Raw genomic sequence first — 27,004 nt, 5'->3', positions numbered from 1 at the left:
CTCCACACACGGAGGGCTGGAAGTGGAATCGAACCCGCACCCTCCTAACTGTGAGGCGGACGTGCTACCCAGTGCGCCCTTATTTATTTCATTTATTTATTTAAGAGAGGCTTTCTAGCTTCTGGCTACTGCATCAAAAACAAAAGGTGTGCCTTAAGTTGAGAAATGGTCAGTATTGCGGCGATTGTGTGTTTAAGCAAGACGAGAATTGATTTAATAAATAATAAAAGTGGGGGGGGGGGGGGGGGGCTGCCGCTGATTCGCTGCGGTCCGCTACTGCGTCGCGTGGTGCAGGGTGGAAAGCCTTGCCTGCTTGATTCCGTTCCGAGTCCTGCATGCCAGTCCAACAACAGCAGCATCAGCATCATCAGCAGCAAGGATGCCGCCAATAGGAACATTTTGGCTCGTCCTTTGCGTGTGCTTGTGCAGCAGCCTGGCTAAGAAGCCTGCTCGCTGCCCTTCAACTTGCAGTTGCTCCAAGGAATCCATCATATGCGTCGGTTCTTCTTCCATCCCTAGGATGAGCCCCGGCGACATCATTTCGTTGTAAGTACTCGCCGTCCTCCGAGCCCGCGCCAGCTCTTTGACGCAGTCGCAAAACATGAATGGAAAACGAGGAAATTAACATCTGAGCAGACTTATTTGCATAAATAACAGAAACGGTTCTTTATTTCCGTGTTGATACTTTTTTTTTTTGTGTTGTGCTTACAGGAGTATCGTCAATGGCACTTTCTCAGAGGTCAAAGAGGCAATGTTCTCGCACATGCCGTCACTCCAGCTGCTGTAAGAGCTTCTCATTTTCATATATCAGGCACGCACACAAACATTTTTGGGAGGCAGGTGGCTCAACACTCCAAAAATTCCATCCGTTGCTAAAATTGATCGGAGGGGAAAAAAAACAAGTAGGCATAGGGAGAACATGCAAACTCCACACAAAAAAGGGTAAAAAAAGAAAGATGTAAAAAAATAAAAAACAAAAATGATATGTATAAATTAGAAAGGGGTTTAATTAGATAAAACCAAAAATTAAATGCCTTGCATTTTAATAATTGAGTAATCGTTTAGACGTTTTTTAACTAAACATTGTTCAAGTGGTGTTACTTGTTTTTTTAATCACTGAGCAAGACCAAATAACCCAAAACAAGTGGTTAACAGTAATTAGGGCAAAATGTATTTTTAATCCATTTAAATGCAAATAACATTATATCTGATTATCAATTACTCGATGGAGTATCAATAGAATAATCTAAAAATATTTGCTGTGACAGCCTGGAGAAAGTTTTTGGGTTAATGGAATGAATTTAAAAATAAATAAATAAATAAATAAATAAATAAATAAATAAATCCATAAATAAATAAATAAAAATAAAAAAAATAAAAAAATCATCCAGGGTAGTGGGGCAGGTGCTTGAGCACCACTAGTGGCTGTGTTCACATGCCTGCGCAAAACCAAAATCCTGATCCTGAGAATTTTATGAACTTGGAGCCCAGGTTGTTTTGTAGCTTGTGCATGGTAGGCACGGGCAGATTTATTGCCTATTAAAAGCTATTCGAAAGCTTTTAGAAGCTTTTAACACCTCGGCAAGTATTGAAAGCACAAGGTCTTTGGCTCGCCACCGCTAGTCATCAATCTAGCTAAGTGCTGCTAACAGAGTGTGACGACAGCTTCAACGTCACCGCATACGCATTTCAAATCAAATTTGTCTTTATCTTGTCTTTCCTTTCCTCACAGGCTTCTCAATTCCAACTCGCTTACCACAATAAGGGATGATGCCTTCTCTGGTCTTCCGCATCTGGAATACCTGTAAGTGGAAGTGAAGGTTCGATCAGGTTAGCAAGAGTAAACTGAGCAAGTTGTTGTTTTTCAACAGGTTTATTGAGAGCAACAAGATCGAGACCGTCTACAAATATGCCTTCCGAGGATTGCGGGACCTCACGCATTTGTATGTTCCTCGTTTTAGATTTGGTTCATCTGGATTTGACAGAAATGAAGGTGTTATGGATTGTTTGGTTGTTTGTCTGTCTTGTGGCCACAGGTCGCTAGCAAACAACAAAATCAAGGCGCTGCCTCGGGACCTCTTCAATGAGCTGGACTCTCTCATCGAGCTGTGAGTTTGTCGAGATGCGACTTTTGATATTTTTGTTTCGGTGATATCAAACATCAGCGGTCATCTTTCCGTAGGGACCTACGAGGCAACGCCTTCCAGTGCGACTGCCAAGCCAAGTGGTTGATGGCGTGGTTGAGGAGCACCAACGCCACTGTGTCCGACGTGCCGTGCGCCGGGCCGGAGGACGTCCAGGACAAGCGCCTCAACGACATGACCTTGCAAAACGAGTGTATCTCGACAGGTGAGCAATAAAGATTTAGATCATAGGATAAAGTTGACTTCAATAGAATAAATGTTTTGATGTGTCTTCATTGCTACCGATACATTTTACCAATCGAACTTTGCAAGCTCTGACTAAGCAATGGACAAATGTTTACATTACGCTAACTGGACCTGAGAGACAATTTTTAAATGTGACTGGACAAAGAAGCAGTTTCTTGTTTTTATGGCATGAGCTAGCTTAATGGAAACGTCGTAGCATTTGGAAAGAGAGTGTTATTAGCGTCGCTAACACAAGCGAGCTCTGATCTTTGGAAGCAAACTGATTTAAAGCAGAAACACAAAAATGCCCTGCACTGAGATCAAGCTCAAGTGAGCCACCCGCGACCAGATCGAGCCGTTGGTGCATGATGACTCAGCATTGACGATGACGATTCCCTTCGGCAGATTTCATCCTGCATCAAAGCATGAGCTCGGAGTCGTTGTCCGTCGACACGTTCAGCTACAAGAACGACGTCTTTGTGGCGGTCGCCGCTCCCGGCGTGGAGAGCTGCATGGTCCTCCAGTGGGACCACATCGAAATGAACTTCAGGACTTACGATAACATCACAGGTGAACTTGTCTTTTAAATCATGGCAGTCCAAGATCAAGCACTGGTTTTGCTGGATTCACAGAAACGCCAACGCCTGAAGATTCTTTGGTTTGTACCGTCAATTGGAGTCCAGCATTGGTTCTTCGTTTTCTGTAATTGTTTCAGGTCAGTCCATCGTGGGATGCAAGTCGGTGGTGATCGAGGACCAGGTGTTTATCATCGTGGCTCAGCTCTTCGGCGGCTCGCACATCTACAAGTTTGACGAGGACCAAAGCACCTTCACCAAATTCCAGGACATCGAGGTGTCCAAGATCTCCAAGCCCAACGACATCGAAGTTTTCCAGATCGGCTCCGACCGCTTCTTCGTGATTGCCGACAGCTCCAAAGCGGGTCTGTCCACCCTCTACAAGTGGAACGACAGCGGTTTTTATTCCTACCAGTCCCTTCACGAGTGGTACCGCGACACGGACGCCGAGTTCTTGGACTTGGACGGGAAAGCGCACCTGCTATTGGCGAGCCGCTCGCAAGTTCCCGTCATCTACCAATGGAGCCGCACCAACCGCAAGTTCGCACTCCAGGGCGAGATCCCCAACACGGAGGACGTGGTGGCCGTCAAGCACTTCCGGATCAAGGACGAGCTCTACCTGGCCGTCACGCGTTACATCGGGGACTCCAAAGTCCTGCACTGGGGCGCCAAGCAGTTCTCTGAGGTCCAGGCGTTACCATCGCGAGGCGCCATGATCCTGCAGCCCTTCTCCTTCAAAGAGCGCCACTATCTGGCCCTGGGAAGCGACTACACCTTCTCGCAGATCCTCCAATGGGATGAGCAGCAGAGCGTGTTTGAGCGCTTCAAGGAGGTCTACATCCAGGCGCCGCGATCCTTCACCGCCGTGTCCACCGACCGACGGGACTTTGTCTTTACGTCCAGCTTCAAGGGGAGCACGCAGATCTGGGAGCACGTCATCGTGGACTTGAGCTCGTGAGTCACTGGGGCCATATAGCCAGGTTCAAACTACCCAAAGTCTTCCGCCATTGAGGAACGACGTGTCGGGATTTAGCGGAATTTTCACAAAATTTCCAGTATATTTCCAGGAGTTTAGCTATATTACCTAACACGAATACGTTCAAACATATTTGCAAATTAGTTCAAACATACTAGAAATATTTGTTCAAATGTACTTGGAGCTAAATGCTACATAAGTAGCATGCTACATAAATGCTACGTAAATAGCATTTTGCCCATAATGCCACAGGCTATTGACTTGTACATGTGCAAGTAAAAAAAAAAATATTTTGTTTTTGTATTAGTATTTGGCCTACAGTACACCAGAATAAAAGATATATGGGTAAAATGGGTAAAATGCTACGTTTGTAGCATTTAGCTCCAAGTACATTTGAATTGATTTGCCGAACAAAAAGAATTTCTCCAAATTGGAAGCTCCACGCTTCTGTGATAAAAGCTTACGCAATGTGATTTTACGACGCGTCGTAATTGAATACAGCTAAAACGGTGTTGGGGGAAAAAAAATCCACCTTGCCCTTCTTTCGTAGAAATGACCAAATATTTTTTTGAACCAGCCAATTTGAATCGAATGTAGAACAGCACAGTTTAATGATTGAATTTATGGATTTATTGCGTTCCTCGCGCTTTTTGTTCTCGAGTCTGGACGTCGTCTGTGCATGTGACGTCAGAATGCACTTTGCATGTAGGCGTCGTGCACCCAACTCAGTCGCCCTGCACTCTGCATTTTTTTCATCGAGGAATAGCCTAAATATTCAATTGTACTTCAATGAAACGTTTGTCTTTTTAATTTTGATTATGATGAAACTTACTCGCTAACTTCCAAGTCTGTAAATTCCTGCTTTCTTCCCGTTCATTTCCGGAAGGTTTTAATGATTTCTACCAACCCCCGCGCAGACTTGACAAATGAAATATTTTTTTTTTTTCAAACGTTGATGTGTGATTAAAAATGGACAGAAAGGTCCATTTGTCTTTTTCTGCCCACGTTTAAGCTTCAAGCTTTTGTTTGGAAGCATGCGCGCGAATCTCTTGTTTTGACGCACAAACCTTTAAACTACTACCAATGTTGCATTTGGGTTTTGTAGCCCGGCATCGCTCGACCGTGAGCTGAATGTTAATTTGCAAATGACACGTTCAACCCTCCAGACAACCACTTAACATGCCTGGCCATCCGAAAAACAGAACTCAACAGCTTGATGTAATGATGTCATCATGTTTGAGCAGTTTGGAAGAGCATGAACACAAATATGTGAAGCGGATGAACATCCATCCAACCGTTCAAAATGTCAACGTAACAATAAAAGCCAACATTGCAAGATGGGCTTCTTCTAGTGTTGGTTCGTGAATGAACGATTCGTTCAAAAGAACGACTCTTTGAAGTGAACGAGAGTGAACGAATCACTTCCTAAAGTGATTCGGGTTTTTTTTATTTTTCAGTTTATATGACTTTAACCAGTAGGTGACGGTAATGCGCATTGAAAGCTGGTGCCACCTTGCCGTAAAACAAAACGAAGAAGAAAATGACGTAACTTCCCGTTCATGAACGAGTCGTGAATTGCATTTCCCGTTCACCAACTGAACGTATCTGTGAGTGAACGAGTCCGTGATTTGCATTTCCAGTTCATCGCGAGAACGGATCAGTGAGGGAACGAATCCTGAATTTCCCGTTCGTGAACGAGTCAATGGGTGAACTGCCTTCCTTCCCGTGCATCAACGGATCAGTCAGTGAACGTGTTGCGTCTCCCTCCTGGCGTGAACTATGTAAACCAGAATGTATCTTTTATGCACGTTTTCTCCGAGCTAAAGGCTAACTTTATTACATGAAGGGATGCGCCGTTATGCAACAACATAGCCACACACATAAATAATAAAATAATCACACACATCCACACAACACTTAAAGGCAACACAAAAGATACTGGAGTTTCAAAATACATTTTTTATTTGTCCATGGCGATGCATTATCATACATTTTTATTGAATGTGGATATCGATGGCCTCATTTGTTAGGCAGGAAAGTCTTGAAAAATACACAGCAAGATGTTTTTTTTTTTTTTAAATAAAAAACCACACAGCTCGTAAGGCATTTAAAAAAAGCAAAAAAACGAAAGAAAATTTGCCTTTGTTTTTTTGAAATATTGTACTTTATAGTAATCTAATGGCGTGATAAATAGAATGTAAATAGCGAAACCAATTTAAAGCGGCAATCTAATTCAGTGTGCTGCGCCTAACAGCCTTGACCACCAGGAGGCAGCACTGTATAATGCGTAGACACAAGCAAAGAAGAACATGACTGCTGTAATGTTACTCATTTTTTGTAGAGGATAAAGAATATATGCCTGTGAATATTGTCGTGTTATTTGTCCACATGCGTTGCTTCTAAACCCGCAGTTTGCGACGCTAATCGTTAGCATGGAAATAGCGTTTCGTATTTTGCCCTCACTTTGGCAGCACAAAGTTTCCAAAACACAAGGTGTAAATCTGCCTTTGTTTTTTGTTTAGTTTTTGAGTAAACATTAGCTGGGAGTGGCGCGAAATAGCTGGAAGCTTTTTTCCGATGTTATTCACTAACTGCCAAACCGCCGCTTGCCGTAAAGAGTGAAAGCCTTCGCTGCCACCGTACGGCGTTCGATCGGGACACGGTTGTCGTGAAGCGCGGACGCACGCCTCCGTCGGCGTCGCCGGCTCAGTTGGTAGCATCCACCGCGTTGAAATTGCTGTCCAGCTGGTGTCGAAAAGACATCCTAGCTTTGGAGGAGAAATAAACGTGGGATCCCCGGGCGAGGCCGTCGCTGCCGCACGACGCGTTGGAGGTCACGCGGAGGTTCCCATCCTCTTTAGATGACAGCAAAGGGAAGTTTAGCTAAAGATTGCGTCTGGGTCGTCAAATGCGCGTCTCACCTGTCGCTGAGGGGAAGTCTTTGCTTTTGCTGCGTTCTTTGCAGTGTTTGTAGAAAGGGAAACACTGTAGCATCTTCACACCCATGATGCAAAACTGCAGAAAAGAAAAGACAACAAGGTGGTACGTTCATTTAAGCCTGTCCCAAAAATATAATGCTGAAAAGAAATAGTTGACCAATGAATGAATCCGCTTTCAGGTGACGACACTCGCGAATCGACATGTTACATCATCAGCCAGGTAAGGTGCTAAGCCTTCATTTTCTGCATGGTTTCATTGACCTCACATGACCTTGTCAAAAACTGACAGCTACCTACATAGAGAATTATCAGTAATTTATCCCATGGCCCTTTTTCCATTTTACAAACCCGTAGAGCTGGATAGTCTCAAGCTTGTGTGACGTCGATTTAAGCAGTGCAAGACTACAAATTCAGATTAGCAAATGAGGTCACATTGCAGAAACGGGCCAAGAGCCAATGTGGGGCGCCACCGGACCTAATTAAAACTGTGGCTCGTTCTACAAAACGACCCATCCAATGTTTGTTTGAAAACGGCTTGTGGGAAACGATTGTGACATTTCTTGTGATGCATAATAATAGTATTTACTCTTTTCTCACTATTAATAACCGCAAATAACCTCATGACGATTATTTTTTCTTGCAGGTGACAGCTAAGGCTCGGACTTTCTTTCTCCGGACGCGAACAATGTCCCGCTCATCGCACGTTTCGCAACATCTTCCACTTGCCGACGGTAAGCTATAAGCACCACCAAGCATGATGAGCTATAGAGTCTCGATCATTTCCAAGAAACACAACAGTTGCTTCTAAAATCATCACACTGGATTTTGCAAAACAATCCCAAAATGAACCCACCTGAGTCCAAGCGAAGTGTCGAGGGAGCGGGATGACCGATGGAAAGCGTCCTTGTGTTCTCTGCACTCTCCGAGTGAACTTTAAATAGCTCGCCCCTGGAGGCGAGGACACGCCTGCTCCCTCCCTCCCTCCCCCTTGCTCTTCCGTTTGCACTTCAAGCTTTTGCGTTCATCACGTCGTCAATGTGGTACAACCAATTTCTTTCTAAAGCAATCATGAGTTCTATCACTTTTGTTGTGCCCTTAAATCCATGAAATGTTTCCCAGAAAAATAACTTTTGACAAGTTTACAAAGCTTCATTCTCCACATTGTTGTCAAACAAAAGTTGATTTGAATATGTCTTTTCAAACCTAACTTTCAAACTAAATGTCTCCAGTTCTCGATTTTTGGCCACTTTAAACCAACATCTCAGCCATGGTGTCTTTTTGGTCAGGTTTTATTTTCCAAAAGTTCCTGTGGGTTCCCGGCAGTGATGCGGATAATAAATGTATATTTTCATCCTTTGCAAAATGTGGCGTAATACAGCATTTTATTATAACAATTCTAAGATTGCCGACGTCAAGAGAAAAGTGGCATATGCTGTGCGTGTGCGACATCATAAAAAAAAAAAAATAATTTACAAAAACAAAAATCACACATTGACCACCCGCTTCAAAATATTGGTTAATAAGTGTGAAAACCGGACAAAAGTTCAACCATCAGGTTAAACTGGAACAAGTGTAAGTCGAGGATTCCGGCTGATACCGGCTTCCAGAAAAGAAGAGGACAGTGGCGGATGCGCCAACTTGTTACGTCATTCTTGTATTTGAGCCCGCGCGTTCGTTTCCAAGCCAACAAGTATGTCACTTGTCCTTTTCATCCTATATTTACACTCGAAGGTTACAAAAGCTCACAACTGCCACCGTTTGACAACAAATGCTTAAAGGCTTAACCTGTCGCTCCTCCTCCTCGACGTCGTAACGCGAACTTTTGTCCCCGTCTGAACACCAATAATCCAATTAGCTGCAGAAGAGGACATTTAATCACATACGAGACGCGTCTGGCGGCGAGCTCGTAGTGATTCATCATGTTTGAATGATTTGCAATTGGAAAGTGAATTAAACAAGAAGCCTGTGCAATGTGATTTATTTGCAATGCTGTTGCATGGTTCTTCCACTGGGTGTCGCTATAACGTTTTGTCAGGCATGAGATGTTGAACTTGATAAATAATCGTTCATGTATTTACTTGAACTTAACATGGTACAATAAAAAAAATATAGCTGGAAGAAATAATAGTTTTTTATTTCCCCAAATATTTTTTAAAAAAGTCATTTTACAGCTGTAATTTTAATAGCGTGATATTTTTGCTCATGGTCAGATTTCAGCCTATTCCTATAGTCACTTGTCACATTCTTATGAAAGGTACACAAAATAGAGTCAAAGTAGATTTAGGTGCGACAATAATAAAATCTGTCGAGAAAAAAAATCCCGATCTGAGAATCCTTTTGCATCCCAGCATCTGATTTCACAAGCCGCTTTCATCCTGCGACGGAGAACAAGAGTTAGCTCGGGTGGGGAAATTTGTGTCAGGAGTCTCACACGAGGACCTGATGGCTCGCCTACCTCCTTGCTCTCGCGACAGTCCCCGCAGATGCAGCCCAGGCAGCCGTTGAACACCTGAATGCCGCACAGCGCCATCTGCAGGACGCTCATTGTCAGCAGGATGGAGAAGAGAACCACATGCCACATCACCGCGTTCTTGGGGTACTGGCACACGTCCCATATGGTCTGGTTCACCAGGTAGCTCTCACTACCCCTGGCAGGAGGAGCCCGTTTCCACATGAACTTTCGTGATCCCTCAAATCTCGCCTAAAGAGCAGACACTCACGTTCCGAGCTCCTCGAAGGGATACTTCCAAACGTCTCCCTCTACGCGACACTTGGGGCCGATGGCCAGGCCGGCCGAGGCCACGCTGCAACAGTAGATGGCGCCCACCAGACCGAAAGCCGACGAGAATACCGAGTTCAACATCTGGTGAGATGAACCCGGAAGTTAGCTGCGTCCCACCCCCGTCCCCTCCTATGTTTGCCTTTGCTCGTTATCTAATGGCGCTCTAATCTCAAACACTCACCCGGCAGCGGTTGCCGCAGCAACCCTTTCCGCAGCAACCCTTGCCCCCGGCCCTGATAGCAGAGCAGCTCGGGCACAGCATCTGAAATCCCAGAAAATTGGGGGTCAAAAATGCTAGCTGGACCTCAAACGCGTTGTGGAGACCCACCTGATGAATTTGATGCCACCTTAGAAAAGTTCTTGTCAATACCAACCAAGTCAATCATCACAAAATTCTTTCGAATCATTTCCATCAAATTATTGGCGTCATCCTGCCGAGAAACCCTCAAAATAACGACGCCGTTTTTTGCCGGGGTACTCACAAAGAGGCCTCCGCCGATGAGACCGCCCATCAGCCACACCTGCAAGGAGATCTGATCATTGTCCAGACTTTTGCCATCGGGAAAGAATAGCAAGAGGTTGGCGATCATGCAGACAAAGGCCGAAGGCAGCAGGATCAGGCCCACCAGGCGGGCGCACTTGCCCGTACAACACATCCTGCTTGGCTTTCCGCGGCTTTGCTGCCACAAACACGAGATGGGCAAACCGAATGCGTCACTCGCTGAAAGTCAAACACGTCCGAGCGGAAGCAAAGACAGGGAAGGAACAAAGGCCACCGAGGGTGGATGCGCGCTTTTTTTTCCTACCTGTGATAGGCTCCTGATTGTGTTTTTTTTTTTTCAGCATCAGATTGAATAAATTATTAATGATAAGTTATTCGTCACTGATAAAGAGAGCTGGTCTTTCCTTTTACAGCGTTTCACTATTGAGGTTTCGAAGGGGTCACATTTTATTATTGAAGCATTTTTTTTCTTTGTTCATCCATTTCATCATATCACTGTTGAACTATGGAAAGGATAGATTTTTTGTTGTTTATCAATACAAGATTTATAAGGCTGTGAATTTGTTGGCAGTGTGGTTTCAATCGAATTCTTACATTATCTGTTTTCAGTTGACGTTAGTTGTAACTGTTTCAGTTTCTGTTATCAAGATGTAATGTGTTTTCCTCACCTTTCTGGAGGCAAGACTAATTTAATGACCTGACAGGCCTGTTCTCAAATTACTCCTTTGAAATCATCTGCCCGTGGCATTTTCGTGTTCCCATCTTTGCGCTATGGGTGCCGACGTCACGGCTAAGCGCAGGCTAAGTGAGCCGAGTCGTTCAATATATAGATTTCAATTGTGTGTGTGCATGTGTGTGTATGTGTGTGTGCATGTGTGTGTATGTGTGTGCATGTGTGTGCATGTGTGTGAATGTGTGTGTGGGGGCGCCATACGTCATAGCGCTGCTGCACTTAGCTAATCAACGTCCCTGCATGGCAGCCATGTTTGTAGGGGCGATGTTCCCATCAAAGGTGGTGCATGGACTTGGAAATTAAGTTACAAATTGCTAATTTATCAACTGATTTAATGTTTTTTTATTATTACTGCCTAAAACAGGATAGTTGTTTAAATATTCGTGACAAAAAATGTTTTTAACCTGTAAACTATAATTCCCGTTTACCCAGTTTTGATTGTGCTACGTTTTGCGAGAGCAAATGCAGCAAAATTTGCCGGTATTTTTTTTCTTTCGTATTTTTTTTTCCTGCCCCCACAAATACAACGTGCTAACCGAGGAGTTTGCCCCTCCTAGCTTAGCGTCGCCGCAAGCAGGCAGCTATAAAGGGGCGTGTCGTAACTTATTCATAACTATGGTCGACGGCGTTTGCTCGAACTCGTCGAGAGTTTTGCCGAACAACAATAACACCACCGGAGGGCCGCAGAGTCGCTGCCTGGGGAAGGAAACGCCAAAAATCTGGCAGACATGGCCGAGGCTCGGCCCGAGGACGACGAGGAGAATATGAGGAGGGACGTCAGGGAACAAGTGGTCCGACGACAGTCCAACGGCAACGAAGGTAAAAACAACACCGCACGACACTGACACGACAGCTACCTTAATCTACCGTTGTTTTGCGTGACATTTACTTCAGGGGGTCCAAATAAATCTTACAAGGAGAAATTATAAAAAAGACGAAGGGGGAAAAAAGTTGATTGCCTCTGAGGGGGAATCGTTACAATCACAAAGTAAAGTTTTTATTTGAAGAGGGAAAAAATACTGCTTTTCACAAATACGTACTATAAAGTATCTTCGAGGGATGTGAGGTCTTAAATTATCCCCAAAATATAGTTGCATTTTTGTCAAGAAAAAGTCACAATATTATCCCGGAAGCTGCTGCACTCGAAGGGTGGGCTTATTTATCCCTGCACGTTCAATTACACTTTACCCTTTTTTTGTAGTCTTCAGAAACATTGTAAATATCATGTGAAACTCAAAAAACTTTTTGTTTCTGTTGCCTCCGCACCTTGCCCCATTTGCATCTATGCACACAGTCAAATAGCGATTAGCATTTCCATATCTTGTTATCGTTAATGTTTGTTTTTTGTTTTCACAAGTTGTGGGACTTTCTAGACTAACTTGCTACCCCGGAGTTGAATTTCTTACCATGTCACATTGAAATATGTTTTAAGAATAATAATAAACAAATAATAGGAGTGTGTCAGAAAATATCAGATTGATTAAATCATGGTATCAGATGAACAGGGTCTCCTCTGAGCAGGTGTTTTTTTGCTTTTAGGCGTTTTCTATCCACGTAATGGCGGGCTGTGTATTTTGGGCCCTTTGGATGAGATTCAGTCCACTTCCTAAACTATCACGTCACGTTCATCAATAAAACATCACTAATACACAAAACCCGAGCAACTAGTGAAAGCCGTGATCAAAACAAGAAACTGCTGTCTGGGTTGAGGGCGGGGGCTGCAAACATCTGGAAGTGTTAAGAGCAGCGCCGGGACTCTGGCAGAAGTTTCCGCAGCCAATCGCAGTGACTTCCTGGAGAGGAGCTAGCCAGGAGAGTTGGGAGTCCGGAGCAGGCAGGAGTGCGGCGAGAAAATCAGTCTCGGTTCTCGAGGGGAGAAGACGCGCCGACGAAAAGAGGACTTTTTTTTTTGTTTGTTTGTTTTCTGAGGATGACCACCAACTGATGACACGTTGACGTTTCCTGTCACGACCTTTGTGTCGTTTGTCTGTGTCCCCGCAGGTCGCCCTGGTAGGAGGAAGCCTGAAAATCGTCTCAGGTTGAACACTTTTTGCTATTTTCTGTGTCTAACGCGATCTTTTCGTCGGCCCTTTTGGGCTCTCCGAACGTTTTGTGCTTGAAGTCCATCCCCATTCTGCTGTGTCTGCACATCCCCCCCCTCCCCCACCACCACCCTTACTCTTTCCTCTGACACACTCTTGAAAGTATTTGGGCTGTTGGCATGGTAACCAACCGGGGGCAGTGTCAGCGTGTGTTTATGGGGCAAACCTCAAAGTGGTTCTGTTGAATGTGTGTGTGTTGAGTTGGTGTCCTGTCCTAATCTGCCTGGCAACAAAGAAAAATCTCAGGCTCCATTCAGAACATCTTGAAATCTGTTTAACTGTTGCGCTAACTCGGATTTTCCATTTTTCTCTCTGTGCAGCCAAGGTCCACTTTGGTCCCTCAGAGCAGCCATCAAAAGAAGTGAGTTCACAAAAAGTGCAAAATGTTTGGAAGAAATGAGCCTCGGGTTGGATTTTCTCAAATGTGTTCCAATACTTTTTGTCTTTCAGCCACCAGCAGGACCAGTTTCTCTGACACTCCGCGAGACAGAAACCGGAACGAAGACCCCAGGTGAGGCTTTTGTCTTTCCCGCCATCACCACGTGCCTTTTATTCCTCCAATGTACTTTGTGTTCAGGGTCTTGGTTGCCAGGCGACCGGACATCACCATCCTGTCGGCCGAGCCGCTCCCCTCCCCTTCTTGGTTCGCCGGACCGCCCGGCGCCTTCCCGCCCCCTCCTCCTCCAGCCGCACAAATCTGGGGACCCACAATCCCGCCGTCCATACAGGTAGCGGCGCTCCTTCCCATGATGCCGTGCTTCGCCACGTGGAAGTTAAATTTTCCTTCCCGCCCGCAGCCTCCTCCGTCTTATGATGAGGTGATAAGGGAAAAGACGCAGGAGCTGGCTGTGCAAACGTCTCCATCGACGTCATTGTCGCCGTCCCACCCGGCTTATCGAACGACCATCGCCACTCAGACGGATACTGGATCCTCTCCTGGCGCTCCAGGTGAGAAGACGCTCATTTGTTTGAAGTCATAACGAGAATACACAATTCAAACACAATTTGTGAATAGAGAACTGTACAGCCAGTCGTAATCGTCTGAAATCGTTTTTGTGTCCAGCGAAACATGTCAAACCGCAGCGTCCGCCCGGCCCCGCCGCTCCGTCTCAAGCCAACACTGAAATCGTCTCACCTTTGACCGCACCGTCTGAAAACGGTCGATCGGAACAGCCCCCGCGTGCCACGCCCCTTCCCAACGAGGCAGAGCGCCCCAGGCCCCGCCCCCGTCCTAAGCCCGCCGTGACCTCGGTTACCAACGAGGTCAAGGTTCAGACTTTGGTGAAACTGCGAGAGGACGGCTTGGCAACGCTTGCCGCCCGCGCTCGCTGTGACATCGGCAAACAAGACCCGAGTCAGGGTAAATACCTCCACGAGCTCCTGGAGGCTTTCAGCTCAGACGACTGGGGTCTTCCGGAGAAGCGAGGTGACGACAGTGGTCTCAGCCAATCGGACGAGGAGGAGGAGGACGACGACTACATGGCTGCCATGAAGGCGAGGATCCAGGCCTTTGAGCAGCAGCAGCAGGAGGCGACGCCCGAGGGGAACCGTGGCACCTCAGACATCAACGAAGAAGTGGTCGCCAAGAAACCCGAACCCCGGCCGCGCCCTCGTCTCCAAGGGCAATCTGTCAAAGTTCTCCCCCCCACAGTTGCGCCTAAACCCAAAAGCCTCCCCAAATCAGCTACGGTGGACTCAGTTGAACCCACCCCTGAAGTCCCGAATCCCAAACCCATTCTGACTCGCACTACCTCCCCTTGCACTGCACCTGTGCCAGCCCCCAGGCTCCCTCCACCCAAAGCCACCCCCTCCCCCAGTGATACCCCATCCACAAAATCTGCATCCAGACCACCCATCGCCCCACGGACAAGTGTGTCTTATGAGAAGGCACCTGCCGACAAACATGTGGCCCCAACCCGCCCCCCCAGACCTTCCACGGAGGTCAGCGGGGGGTCACAAACTCAGGACACCGTTGACCTGCCGGCTAAGTCTTCTTCTCTTAAAGGTACACAATCTTTTTTTTTTTTTCTTTTTTTTTTTTCCCATTAGATTAGATTGGTATAAAAAGTCTACACACCCCTATTGAAGGTCTTCAAGAGATGCGACCAGGAAATATAATTTCCAAACCTTTTCAACTAGTAGTTCCTTAAGACCACGTTCCAATTTCCAAAGCATGTTTGTGTGGCTAATTAGACCAAGGTTGAACAAATTCCAAAGTGACGCAAGCACAAGACTGCTCACCGCCAAACAAACATGCCTGCCATTAATTATGTTGTTTGTGAATTGTTTCTCTTTCATGGGAATTGGAAGAGCAAATTATGACTGTTAGTACAAACCCGTCAGTGAAACTCCCCCCTAGAAAAGCTAAACCCGATTCGGGGTAAACCAGATGTGATACCTGTCTCATGTTGACTCTACGACACGACTTTGAATGCGAGTAGGTAATTGTCAACACAACATAGTCATTGGAGGGTGTGCTCGCTTGTGCAACCACATTTTCTCCACTGTTTACTTTTAGTCCTCTCATGAACCTCCCCCCGCCCCCCACCAGTGAAGTAGATCACTAAGCTGTAATACTTTGAAAATTGGTTCAAAATTGTTTTGTATTTGTTGTACATATCACAAAAGCTGGCATTCCAGCAGGGTTGTGTAGACTTTTGCAACCCACTGTTTACCCAACAAATTGATGGATGAGTGCATTGGAATCAGATGGGTAAGTATGTAGGTCACACGGGTAGCTTTTGTTGTCCCCGAAACCTCGCCCGCATAAAACAAAACGCCGCACCCACTGGAAGAAAGGAAAAATGTGTCACCGGAAATGACAGCAGGCAAGGAAACCTTTTTGCTTTCCCGTCCGTGCCTGCGCTAAGACAAAATCCGCTTGTGTCGTCTCTACTTCCGAAGCGAGAAATCAACAATGAGTCTTTGCAACTCAGCTAAACTGGCCGACCTCCCGCGTTGCATTGTGGGTAACGTAAGCAGCGCGCCGTAGCACAATGCGGCTTTTGAGGCTCGACGTAAACGTGCGCGGCCACTGCGAGACCGTCGCGCTTGTCCGCTTCAACATTGGCCGATTGTGTGCGCCCAAAAAGAAGCCTCTGTGTGGACTGAGGATTATTGTTAACCAAAGCTAACGAGATCAGTCAAATTGAAACAACATTTTCATTTGAGAGATAAAATGAAAACAAACGTGCTTTGACAAAAAAATAAAGCTAACTGAAGCCACATGTTAGGGTTCTAAAACTATCATTATTAGAATTGGCATTTTATTTGAAATAAGAAGGTTTGTTTGTTTGAGAACGGTCACATGACCAAGACAATCAGTTTGATTTTCAAAATAAAACTGTTGTGTCCATTTGCATCTTTCCAGGTTCCTCCCTGGAAACAAATCCGGTTCCCTGCAAGGCTCCGGCGCTCCACGCCAAACTGTCGCCGCCTAGCCTAAAGAAGGCTGAAAGTATCTGCGACCCTCCGCTCCCCCCGAGGTAAGAGCGACGACGCGTGCGGCTTTCTTTTAATCACCGGATCAAAGTGTGGCTTGAACGCTTAAAAAAAAAAGAAAAATGGCCGGGATTGAAATAATTAATTGATTCGAACTACAAACATGCTAACGTTAGCCTAGCTAGTCTACACCTCACTCGACTTTTCTTTTCCAAAGGCCTTCAAGTGTGAAGCAACTCCCCCCCAGGCCGCCGTCCATCAAATCCGTCCCCGCCCGTCCTCCGCCTCCCGCCGTCATCCCGTCGGCGAGCAAGCCTCAGCCGCAAGCGCCGTCTTTCTTCGTGGCGGCCAATCACAGAGCATCCAAACGAGGGCCGCCTCTGCCCCCTCGCCCCAGGCCCGGACATCCGCTCTTTCCCGCCTCCGCCTGCATGGTACAAACATCAAAATCACAAATATGAGTCGAAAGCGCGTCAACAAGCAAACATTTGTGTCCTAGAAACAACAAGTCCTCATCATCCTGGATGACCTGCCGCCGGAGGCTCCGCCTTCCCTCATCGCGCCGCTTCACAGCACATCCGAATGTCTCATAGACCTGGACGTAATGCCTCCGGCAGAACTACCGGAACCCGCCTTGCAGACTCTGTTGCCGGTATGAGGTGGTTCCATAACGCGAGAGTGTGGGGACACTTTATCCGTGGGCTGTTCACCAAATGACTCACCTAGATGTGTTTTTTTTTTTTTTATGCTCCTTCTTCAAGATGGCGTCTGAATTGGAGAAGACTATTGTTACTCTCCTTTTGAAGTTCACTGTAAATCTAACATGAAACAAGCAAATTCAACATTGTCTCTTTAAACGTGTCCATTTTGAAGCTTTGTAACTTTTGTCTCACAAAAGTCAACTAGCGTAATGCTAACGTCGAATACAAAATGCCACCCAAAGTTTTACCTTTAACAAACTTGGACGTTTTATTACATATGTCTGATATTTTGGAAAATTCTGAAGCATGAACACTGTCCGGACATTCAAAAACGTTTTATTTATTTATTTTTGTTTAATTTGACATAGTGGGTGGGGGGGAATTGCGCACTTAACCAACACTTGTTTTTCTTTCCCCCCTGTGTTGTCTGGGCAGATGTCCATGCAGAAACATCCTGAGCCGCTTCCTGTCAGGTCGGACATGGCAAACGGCATCTTTTTTTTTCATATGTATATTTATTTTTAAACCGATTTTTTTGTTGTTGATTTGTGTGCACGCAGCAGCCCTCGTTACATCGCTTTGTTCGACTTTGAGGGGGCGGATGACAACGAGCTCACCTTCTCCCAGGGGGACGCCATCGAGCTCCTGGAGGTAGTCGATCAACAGTGGGGCCGCGGCCAACTTCACGGACGCGTCGGACTCTTCCCGCTTAGCTTTACCCGAGTCACCGAGGGCCACCCGCCAGAAAGTCCTGGTGAGACGCATCAATTATTTTTTTTTTTCCTTCTGAAATGACACAATTCAATATTTCCTTTTTATGTTTTTCCTCAGTGGCAACAATGCCCTCAAAAGCAACAGAGGTGAGTGCAAAATAATGCAAGTTAAAATATGGTAGAAATGAATGACATCATATTACAACTTGATTCAGAAATTATTGCAACAAAACATTTTTTATTTCAATACATTCAGGTGGAGGAGTGGGCAGTGGCGTTATTTGACTTTCCTGGTCAGACCGCAGAAGATCTCCCCTTCCACAAGGGGGCGTATATCCAAGTAACCGAACATTTGGATGCTGAATGGAGAAGAGGGCGACTGGACGGGAGGGAGGGGCTTTATCCCGCAGCTTTTACGCAGACCTGCCAAGGTGAGACACAGGCATAAATTAAATGCAAAATTTATCAAGACGCTGATCAAATCGCTTTTTCATTCCAGCTCCGCCAATCACAAGCCAGAAAGCCAAAGCTTTATTTGCCTTCACTGCCGAGAAAGAGGACGAGCTGACAGTAAAGGTAAACTTCTCAAAACGCTGAAATGGCGCCGTCAAACATGTTTTTAATCTGACTTGTCCGTCGTTGTCTTCCTCCAGCCTGGCGACATCATCACGCAGGTGGAATGTGCCGACGAGCAGTGGATTGAGGGAGTTGTCGGCGGTAAGCGTGGAATCGTGCCCAGAAATTACATTGAGATTCTTTGACGAGGACAATCTGCCGACGGGATGTTTCGGGCCTTCGCGGTGGAGGTGAGGACAACAATATTTCAGTCTACATTGGTTGACAAGCGGCAAATGGAAAGGCCTTGGCCTCTCCTGCTCCCTCCCTCATGCTGTTCGATACTGGACTCTTTTTGGTTCCTTGTTTTAGTCATAACACATTTGTTTGAATATTGAATAACACAACTAACCAATATTGTCGTATATTTCCTGATTGAGCGCATGTTAACACACGAGTAAGAGTATCTGTGGAATGGAGCGTTTTAAAGTTTTGTTTTGTTTTTCCCCCCCCAGAACGATGTTATGCTTCTTGGGCAAAGTGAATGTAATCACAACAGACATTCCAACTTTTAAATCCGAATAAAACTTCGCATAATTCCTCTCATTATGTTCACCTCGTTTGTTTTTGTTTGAATGAGCTTCTCCTTTAAGAAAAGACAGGCCCAACTTTATTTCAGTGCAAGACAAGGACGATAAAGTGCAGTAAAAAGTAAAAATAACTTGATGTAAAAAAAAAAGGGCTGAATATGAAAATTTAGGTCATAAAATGTAGAAATGTGCAGTAGTTTTAGTTATAAAAAAAATCAATAAATAAAAAAATAATAATTTGTATACGACATTCTGCTCATGGGGGCCCTCTAGTGGCTGACTTATTTTATGCCTCGGCCCAGCTCTGATTTCCAAACAAGACAAATTCGACGTTCTCTCTAAGTTTTATTTCACAGTTGAATGCATCTGCGTCCTCCATTTCAAAGTCTTTGAACGCACCGTCACCAGTTTGATGAAAAACCACATCACATGCTTTGGGGCTAGCAAAGCGTTCCTACAGTAAATGCCTTTTTAAGGTTGCCAGTGTTGGTTGGCAAAAACACACAAATGCTATTCAAAAGGACCTTTTGTCATGGAAAGCGTTTCGGAAAACGTCCTAATCTACGGCACTTGGTTGAAGGCTACTAAAGCGTGACGACTAGCACATACGTAAACATAAATTAAAGCATGTTTGTAAGGAGGAGATTTTAGCTGCTAGCCCACCTTGCGTCGCTAATGCTAAAAGTGTCGACACATCAAGGCGCCTTTTGGTTTGGTGTAAAGCAAAGAGAAAACTTGTAATACTTAAGAATGGCTCTAGCCAAAAAGTTCAAACACTGCATCGTGTCAACAGCTGGAGATCTTCCTGCTTAAATCAGGGGTGTCCAAACTTTCCCTTCCAATTGCTACTTTTGACATTCTTCATCTTGAATTCAAGATGTATCAAATCATTTTCCCCATTAAAATGAGGCACTATTTTATCATGCATTTATTTAAAAAAAAAAAAAAAAGAATAAAAGCTGGATTTCTTCCTCTTCATTACAAAAAATGGTCCAGGGGCCATTGCTTGGACACCCCTGCTTTAAATCCCCCCCACCTTCACAGACAACATACAAAATGATGGAGGAATGGAATAATTAGTTCGAAAGCACCAGATTTTTTTTTTCCTCCGCCCCCCCCAACCGAAGTCGTCACAATTTCCGACTTCACGACAGACTCACATTCACATGACAGCTAACATGTACAACATATTTAGAATTTCAACAAGGTAGTATGCCAACAGGGCTGAAACATGGCCTGAAACTTTTTTTTTTTTTCTAAACCCTGTGTGGATCAGTGCAATAGGCACAGTGCTTCTGGCCTCAGATTGGGAAATACCAACAGAATGGGATGCATCTTCCCAGAAAAAGTGAAAGACATTCTGGGTACGAAGAAAGACTTGAAATGATCTGACCACTCGTCCTGATGGACACACTGGTCTGGTGCGTCTTTTTTTTTTTGTAAGAAGAGTTGAGGACACACTTATTGTGATTGCATGAACGGGATTGGGGGATTGTCACAGATGGATATCGAGTCCTCCAAAATTTGTTGACCTCTAGAAAAAAAAAAAAAAATGCTCCAGGAGAAGATCTGGTCCAGTTGATGTCTAGACCAGTGGGGAAGGAACCTGCTTGGTTTCCAGCCCCGGAGATTCCTTTTCCGTTGCGCTCGGTTCTTCGTTGCCGGAGTCGACGGGAGCGTCGTCCTGCATGGGCACACACGGCATTATTTAGAACAGTTATGAAAAAAATAAGATGGCGGTCACAAGGGTGCAATCTTACCGACACCCACGGGTGCGAAAGAACCTCGTCTGCTGTGAAGCGGGCGTCCACATTCACCTGCAGCATTTGACTAATCAGCATCTGAGGAACAAGTCGTGGGACTCGTTACGATATCGAGATGAAGACTGTGAACAACCGTGGCCCCCTAAAAAAATCTTCAGCCTTTACATATTTTCAACAATTGTCTTCATACATGTAGAAAAAATAATTTGTTTATGTATGTATGTATGTATGTATGTATTTATTTTTTCATTGATTTTTCTTCAATGATTTTTATTTATTCAAATTAATTGTTTTTAATTAATTTATTTAATTTGTTTATTTTTTATTTATTTGTATTTATTTTAAAATGAGTATTTTAATTGATACTGAACGACATTTAGAAACAAATCTTCCAGTGGGTCTTTAAAAGCTGTTAAGAACTGTGGGAAAGTATTTTTAATGGATGGTTGTAGCTGTTACCTTTGCAGGAAGGCTGATGGCGTCCCAGTCCGGAGACGGGAACTCCAGCTTCCCTCTGAGAATCTGATCGAAGAGCTCCTCCTGGACGTTGTTCTCGCTGAGGAAGATTGAAAGCGTACGTTTTGTTTTGCCGCCTTTTTGGCTTCCACTGTGTTAGGTTCACTGACCTTCTGAACGGTGGGAAACCGCAAAGGAGGATGTAGGTGATGATACCCGCTGCCCAGATGTCTACCTTCAGACCGTAACTACACACAAATATCCACAAGTGATGAATGCCAGCTCTGAATAACATCTTTGCTCGCTTTCTGTGTCTTCTCACCCGGTCTCGGCGATGATCTCCGGGGCCACGTAGGTCGGCGTGCCGCATACGGTGTAAAGCGGCCCTTCCACCACCGTGGCCAAACCGAAGTCTCCCAGTTTGAGGGACTTGGTGCCATCCGGGTACTCGCACACCTGGCGGGAACAAAAATGTGTCATGGAGCACTCTGGCGTCCACATTGGCCGTCCACCTGACACCTTACCAGCAGATTCTCTGGCTTGATGTCTCTGTGCACGATGTTCATCCTGTGCAGGTACTTGATGGCTCCGGCCAGGTTGTACACCATGGCGCTGGCGTCGTGCTCGCTGTACTTGGTGGACGAGGTGATGGCGTCAAACAGGTCACCTCCCTAAAGCGGGCAGAGAGGGAACCGAGTTGCAATTTTGTCCCGATAACCCGTCGTCACGCATTTAGGAGCACCTTGACCAGCTCCATGACCAGGAAGAGCTGAGACGGCGTTTCGTCCACCTCGATGAGCTGGATGATGCTGGGGTGTCGAACGCGACGCAAGACTGCCACTTCGTTCTCTATCAGGTGCTCCTGTTCGAACAGAAGGCAAATGGCATGGCCATCAGAATCGGGAATCTGAAGCATTTGATCTAACAGACTGAACAAGAAGGGGATGAGGATTGACCCTTGAGGGACACCAACACTAATTTAAAATACCTTCCCACAGCAGCGAGCTTTATCAATGATCTTCAGCGCAAACTCCTGCCCAGTGGACCTGCCAGGAACATCAGAACCGTCACTCTACTTTCATCAAACAAGAACTTACCTTGTCTTTACCTCTCAACGCACTCCTTCACTACCGCGAAGTTCCCATCGCCGATCACTTTCCCGATTTTGTACTTGCTGCTGATGAGCGATGACGACACCGACAGGTTTCCGTTCACTTGGGAGAAAAGTTTGACGGTGTGGTCACGTGGGCCGTCGGACAAACTGTTCGAAGGACGCCATATCGTACCTTCGAGAGCGACGTCATCGGCGTGCTCATCCGCGCCGTTGATGTCCGCGGAAGAAGAGCGATGAGAAGAAACCTGCAGACGAAAGCAGAGATGCTTGACTCCGATCGTCTCGGTGAAGATGAGATGACGAGATATTTCATTTTAACTGAATAGCTCACCTTGAGACTACTGCGAGTCCCGGGACTCGTGGGGGAGGGGCTCGACCTGGACGACTTTGCGGGGACTTGGAATCCCGACGTCTCATTGGCTGCAGAAGAGAGATGAGGACGAGATTCCAAACAACTATGAACGGTTTTGAATGTTTCACCTGATCCTGGTGACTTTAACTGCGGCACTGCTTTTACTGAGGCCTTGGAGGAGCCCAATCCACTGGGACTCTTAGGAGTCGACGTCTTCTGAGAGACAGGAGGACGAGTCACTTTGACTCGACATTCTAGAGAAGACGAGAAGAATAATTACACAGCTCACAAAAAGACGGCGATATTTGGATATAAGCACCAGTCTCAGACAAAGGTCCCAGATCCAGAAAGTAAAATGGCTGCCACAGGTGCTTCTACCTGAGGAGCTCCTTCAGCATCCCATTGAGTAGAAAAACCAAACCAAACTGTGGTAGCTCTGCTTTTTACTTTCTGGACCGAGGATTTGACACTTGTGATATTTCCACTTGCTGTCTGTATTTGTAATCGTGTTGGCGCCAGACCGTTAACAAAGGCCGCTGTCTTTCCACCGTGAGTGAGCACAAAGTCGTCCTGAGCGTAGCGAAACTTCTCCAGACCGCACGCCATGAACACGTCGTCGTCCCCGAAGAAATCTTGCAAACATGTCAACTACACACAAAAAAAACACTGCTTGAATCTTATTTGAAGTCTTCTGGGCTTGTCAGTGTCAGTAGCCCTGTCTTTTCTTTTTTATTTTTTTATTTTTATCTTTCTTCAATCCGTGAGTGTATGTCTAAAAATAATCTCGTGATCCATTTAGTCTGTGCAGAAAGAGAAACTTCAAACAGAAGTTTGACTGTCATGGCTTGAAACACTTTGAAGGTAAAATCTCAACAATGAGGCGTATGTCTGCTTAAATTTGTGTTCCCAACTAAGCTCACCTGTTTTCCATCCAGCGTGTACAGCCGCTTGACGGCTCCCGAGTCCAACTTGATGGCCTCCGTAATGTCGGCCAGCACTTGGTCGAAGGAGTGTGCAGTCTTCTTATTCAGGAGGATCCGCACCGCCTTGCGAGGCTTGACGCCGCTTCGGATCACCGTCACCAGCTTGGGCTTGATGAAGTCTTTGCTCTCTCGGCTTTCTTGGCGCTCTTTGACGCTCCCGCCGACTCCGGTCGCGGTTACGCCGGACGCGGTGGAAGACCTGCCAGAGCTTGCCGCGCTGCTCCCAGAACTGGCACCGGGTTTCCAGTTCGGGACGGAGATCTTGGTGTAGTCCACTTTACGGTAAGGCTGATTGGAGGCGCAAACGTAGCACTCGCCTGAGCACGGAAACGTGAGTTGTGAGAACCTTAAAATTTTCAGATGAACCAAAAATGTCCTGCAAACTGTCCTCGTGACTTTTTTGTGTGTTATGTCACAAAGTGATGCGTCAATCTGAGTTTCCGTACATTAGTGTACATTAGCGGTCTTTACAGTGATCAATATTGATGAGCGGATGTAAAGGAGCAATTCAAGTCCCTTGAGCTGGAATCCTTTTAGTCTTAATAAAACGCTTCCGGAAAGTATTTCATATGCCTAAGTATAGCTACTAAACGTGGACTATGTTGGCGTCCCTCAAGGGTCAATCGTCATCCCCTACTTGTTCAGTCTGTATGTTACCTTTTGATCAAATGCTTCAGAGAGAGAGACACTAGCAACTTCGTAAACTACTTTAATATGAGTTGTTCTTCGCAGAGGATATAGAATATATGTATGTCAGTATTGTTATTCTTTCTCTAAGTTGACGAACTGCTTGTTAATTTTAGAAAATACTCATGTAGATGCTATTGTTGAGTTCGTCTGTAGCAGGGGTGTCATCAGTTTTCTTCGGAGGCCCATTATGACTGTCAACCCAAATAAATGTATGAACGTCTAAGATTAGTTTACACAACAAACTAGTTTTGAAATCAGACTAGTAAAACTGTTCAAATATTTTTTTTTAAAGATGAATGGTAATAAAACGTGATAGCAACATTTCTATTCGTGAAGACAATTTGTAATTTTAGTCGAATTTGTCTTGGCGGGCCAAACGTAATTACACTGCGGGCCAAATTTGGCCCGCGGACCAGTGTTTGACACCACTGGTCAATCATCCCATATGATCAGCATGAAAATATTGTGCTCACCTTCCACCAGCTCATCCAGGCTGCTGATCTTCTTTGAGCCGTCGATGGTGTAAATGGTCCGAACCCCTTGCGGCAGGTGGAGGTTGTCGGCCAGCGAGCGGGTCAGCTCCACCAGTAGGGCGTCATATGAGCGGAAGCGGTCACTGGAAACGGCGTACACCAGTCCCTTAAAGGAGCGGTCCCCGTTGCGGTAGAAGCGGACCTTCTTGGCGCGCTTCTCCAAGGTGAGCGCCTGCAAAGTGCGCGTGCGGTAGTAGCTGCAGTTGGTGCTGTGCGCCGGGCTCGGAACCAGGCTGCTCCCCCGCGAGCTCGGGCCCGAGTCGTCCCGTTTGGCCCGAGCTGAGCGCCCTCGACGGACTTTGTCGCGTTCATCAAAGTGCTCCACCTCCATGGTCTTGATGTCGGGATCGGGTTCAGATGGACAGTCCTGCTACTTGCGATTCATCTTGAGAAGCTTCCGCGGAAATTTTTAGAAGACTGCTCTGGAATGTTTCTAGGAAGCCATTCCAGATTTTTTGGGGAGTGCTGATTTCAGGAGATGGGAAGATTCTAGTGGGAAGTCGAGAATCCACTTGGATCCTAAAAATAAGAAGTGAAATATTTAATTACAGCTGGAGAAAAAAAAATCAAGGGGTCACAATGCAGCTGAACCTCCATAAATTCTGCTAAATGTAATTTCTCTCTGGATTTTGAGGCTATAATTTAGCATTTCGGGTGCACAATTTATGTACCGTATTTTTCGGACTATAAGGCGTACCGGACTATAAGGCGCACCTTCAATGAATGGCATATTTTAAAACTTTGTCCTTATATAAGGCGCACCATTAATGCAACATGTCAGATTTGTAATCCAAATCAAATCATTCTCCATTTTATCTTTTTTTTTCTGCTTCAGATGCAAAAAATTAATCACAAAAATAATGATCCATAGTCTTTTTGATTCATGATTCATAGTCTTCAGCGGGCCACTTATGATTGATTTCATGACACAATACTTCGGGCCAGTTTAAATTTAGGAATTTGGTCCATATATAAGGCGCACCGGACTGACTACAAGGCGCACTATCGGCTTTTGAGAAAATTTTCGGTTTTTAGGTGCGCCTTATAGTCCAGAAAATACGGTACTTGCTGTGCGCCATTATCAGTTCATTCCGACAATTTCTGTGAATCACAATAATTTTGACAGAAAGCAAATCTCCAATTGGATCCTAAAAACAAACGATGAGCCTGATTTGGGAATAGAGGTCACGCCAGCATCCTGCAGCAGCTTCCAGGTCCAGACATTGTCTGACCCCGGCCACAAGCTCACCAATGAGCCGGTTTTCACATGCCGTAAGGTCAGATGAGCTTCAGCATCACCTTGCAGCATGCAAGCATGTCAGTCAAGGTTGCAGGTGCAGTCCACTCACGTTTTTTTTGCGTTTGGCACAACCTGCACACAGGATTAGAACAAAAGCTCGAATCCACCCAAACGCGTGCACGGCGGAGGGAGGCACCTACCAATAATGCCGTGGAGCCGGTTTGTTGCTATGGAGTCCCCCCCCCCCCCCCCAACCCTTCCCTTCTCTTCTCTCCTCCCCGGTGCGCAGGTTCCGGTATTTTCCGGCTGAAACGGCGGCTGCATGTGGATTGGACCGTGACGACGACCGGTTCGGGCCAAGCCGAGAGACAGGACGCTATCCGGAGATTGGCGATCGAGAAGCGGCGAGCTCGTAGAGGGATGCGCCGCGACGGGGTCCGGGTATCAGCAGCTGCGCGGCCGCTGCAGCAGAGGCAAGAGAGGAGACGCCGGCACAACGAGCTTCCGCTCCCGCCCCTCCTCCGAGGCTCTCTCTCTCTCTCTCTTTTCTCTTTCTCTGTCTCTCACACTTCCTCCGCCAGTCGGCAGGTCTGTCACTCTCGATCCCATTCGCTCTCTCTCCGCGTCTTTTGTCTACCTCACTCGACCCCCACAGCTTAATCTTGTCCCATTCTTGTCAATTTAAGCTGAAAAATGTATTTCTTACCCAAAAATATATACATATATATGATTATTTTGGGTCTGAAAAAAGCCTCACTATACATAATCATTTTTTGCTAATAAAGTCAAATATGTATATTTATTTTTTATGTTTTATGTTATGTTTTTTTTTTTATTAATATCTATGTTTCAGTCAAGCACCTCTTTCGCCCCGGGACAGAAAAAAAAATCCTTA

At 45.7% G+C, this 27,004-nt stretch overlaps 4 protein-coding genes and 2 long non-coding RNA genes across 13 annotated transcripts; 3 read left to right on the top strand and 3 right to left on the bottom strand.

Annotated features, from left to right (window-relative positions):
- The first annotated feature begins 336 nt into the window (after positions 1–336).
- lgi2a (leucine-rich repeat LGI family, member 2a) lies at positions 337–5,256 on the top strand. Its single transcript, XM_085906156.1, has 8 exons — positions 337–546; positions 712–783; positions 1,733–1,804; positions 1,872–1,943; positions 2,037–2,108; positions 2,183–2,349; positions 2,775–2,939; positions 3,085–5,256. Exons 1-8 carry the CDS (start codon positions 380–382, stop codon positions 3,900–3,902), a joined length of 1,605 nt encoding a protein of 534 aa, XP_085762282.1. The 5' UTR covers positions 337–379; the 3' UTR covers positions 3,903–5,256.
- A 282-nt stretch (positions 5,257–5,538) lies between these two features.
- Positions 5,539–9,149, top strand: LOC147060169 (uncharacterized). The gene is made up of 3 exons (XR_015065558.1): positions 5,539–6,962; positions 7,039–7,079; positions 7,503–9,149. It is a non-coding gene; the product is annotated as an uncharacterized LOC147060169 (long non-coding RNA).
- LOC147060170 (uncharacterized) lies at positions 5,871–7,886 on the bottom strand. The gene is made up of 3 exons (XR_015065557.1): positions 7,713–7,886; positions 6,842–6,935; positions 5,871–6,775 (listed from the first exon to the last, which is right to left on the bottom strand). It is a non-coding gene; the product is annotated as an uncharacterized LOC147060170 (long non-coding RNA).
- Positions 8,821–10,389, bottom strand: tm4sf5 (transmembrane 4 L six family member 5). The gene is made up of 5 exons (XM_085906352.1): positions 10,124–10,389; positions 9,823–9,903; positions 9,580–9,722; positions 9,315–9,507; positions 8,821–9,234 (listed from the first exon to the last, which is right to left on the bottom strand). Exons 1-5 carry the CDS (start codon positions 10,295–10,297, stop codon positions 9,217–9,219), a joined length of 609 nt encoding a protein of 202 aa, XP_085762478.1. The 5' UTR covers positions 10,298–10,389; the 3' UTR covers positions 8,821–9,216.
- A 1,086-nt stretch (positions 10,390–11,475) lies between these two features.
- LOC147060167 (uncharacterized) lies at positions 11,476–23,530 on the top strand. 4 transcript variants are annotated; one of them, XM_085931506.1, is made up of 17 exons: positions 11,476–11,695; positions 12,878–12,914; positions 13,299–13,339; positions 13,429–13,489; positions 13,556–13,706; positions 13,776–13,926; positions 14,042–14,983; positions 16,349–16,463; positions 16,637–16,853; positions 16,919–17,071; positions 17,556–17,593; positions 17,681–17,874; positions 17,952–17,980; positions 18,090–18,264; positions 18,333–18,409; positions 18,487–18,639; positions 21,209–23,530. In XM_085931506.1, exons 1-16 carry the CDS (start codon positions 11,605–11,607, stop codon positions 18,592–18,594), a joined length of 2,580 nt encoding a protein of 859 aa, XP_085787632.1. In that variant the 5' UTR covers positions 11,476–11,604; the 3' UTR covers positions 18,595–18,639; positions 21,209–23,530. The 4 variants fall into 4 exon arrangements, with proteins under 4 accessions (XP_085787632.1, XP_085787655.1, XP_085787646.1 ...); XM_085931529.1 differs by having other exon boundaries at positions 17,684–17,874; positions 21,209–23,524; XM_085931520.1 differs by lacking the exon at positions 21,209–23,530 and adding an exon at positions 18,904–18,994.
- On the bottom strand, positions 19,323–26,336 carry LOC147060166 (serine/threonine-protein kinase DCLK2-like). Of its 5 annotated transcripts, XM_085931496.1 has the most exons (17): positions 26,310–26,336; positions 26,119–26,241; positions 24,810–25,388; positions 23,584–23,963; positions 23,185–23,311; positions 22,792–22,917; positions 22,643–22,731; positions 22,484–22,556; positions 22,306–22,411; positions 22,186–22,243; positions 21,940–22,059; positions 21,722–21,868; positions 21,520–21,653; positions 21,368–21,445; positions 21,201–21,297; positions 20,739–20,819; positions 20,435–20,662 (listed from the first exon to the last, which is right to left on the bottom strand). In XM_085931496.1, exons 3-17 carry the CDS (start codon positions 25,198–25,200, stop codon positions 20,564–20,566), a joined length of 2,106 nt encoding a protein of 701 aa, XP_085787622.1. In that variant the 5' UTR covers positions 25,201–25,388; positions 26,119–26,241; positions 26,310–26,336; the 3' UTR covers positions 20,435–20,563. The 5 variants fall into 5 exon arrangements, with proteins under 5 accessions (XP_085787605.1, XP_085787595.1, XP_085787587.1 ...); XM_085931479.1 differs by having other exon boundaries at positions 19,323–20,819; positions 22,643–22,917; XM_085931469.1 differs by having other exon boundaries at positions 19,323–20,819; positions 22,306–22,556.
- Positions 26,337–27,004: the final 668 nt, after the last annotated feature.

Source organism: Syngnathus leptorhynchus, chromosome 2 (assembly GCF_054491065.1).
Source record: "Syngnathus leptorhynchus isolate UIUO chromosome 2, UIUO_Slep, whole genome shotgun sequence".
NCBI classification, from domain to species: domain Eukaryota; kingdom Metazoa; phylum Chordata; class Actinopteri; order Syngnathiformes; family Syngnathidae; genus Syngnathus; species Syngnathus leptorhynchus.
Note: the sequence above shows the minus strand (reverse complement) of the source record. Positions and strands in the feature narration are given on the sequence as shown.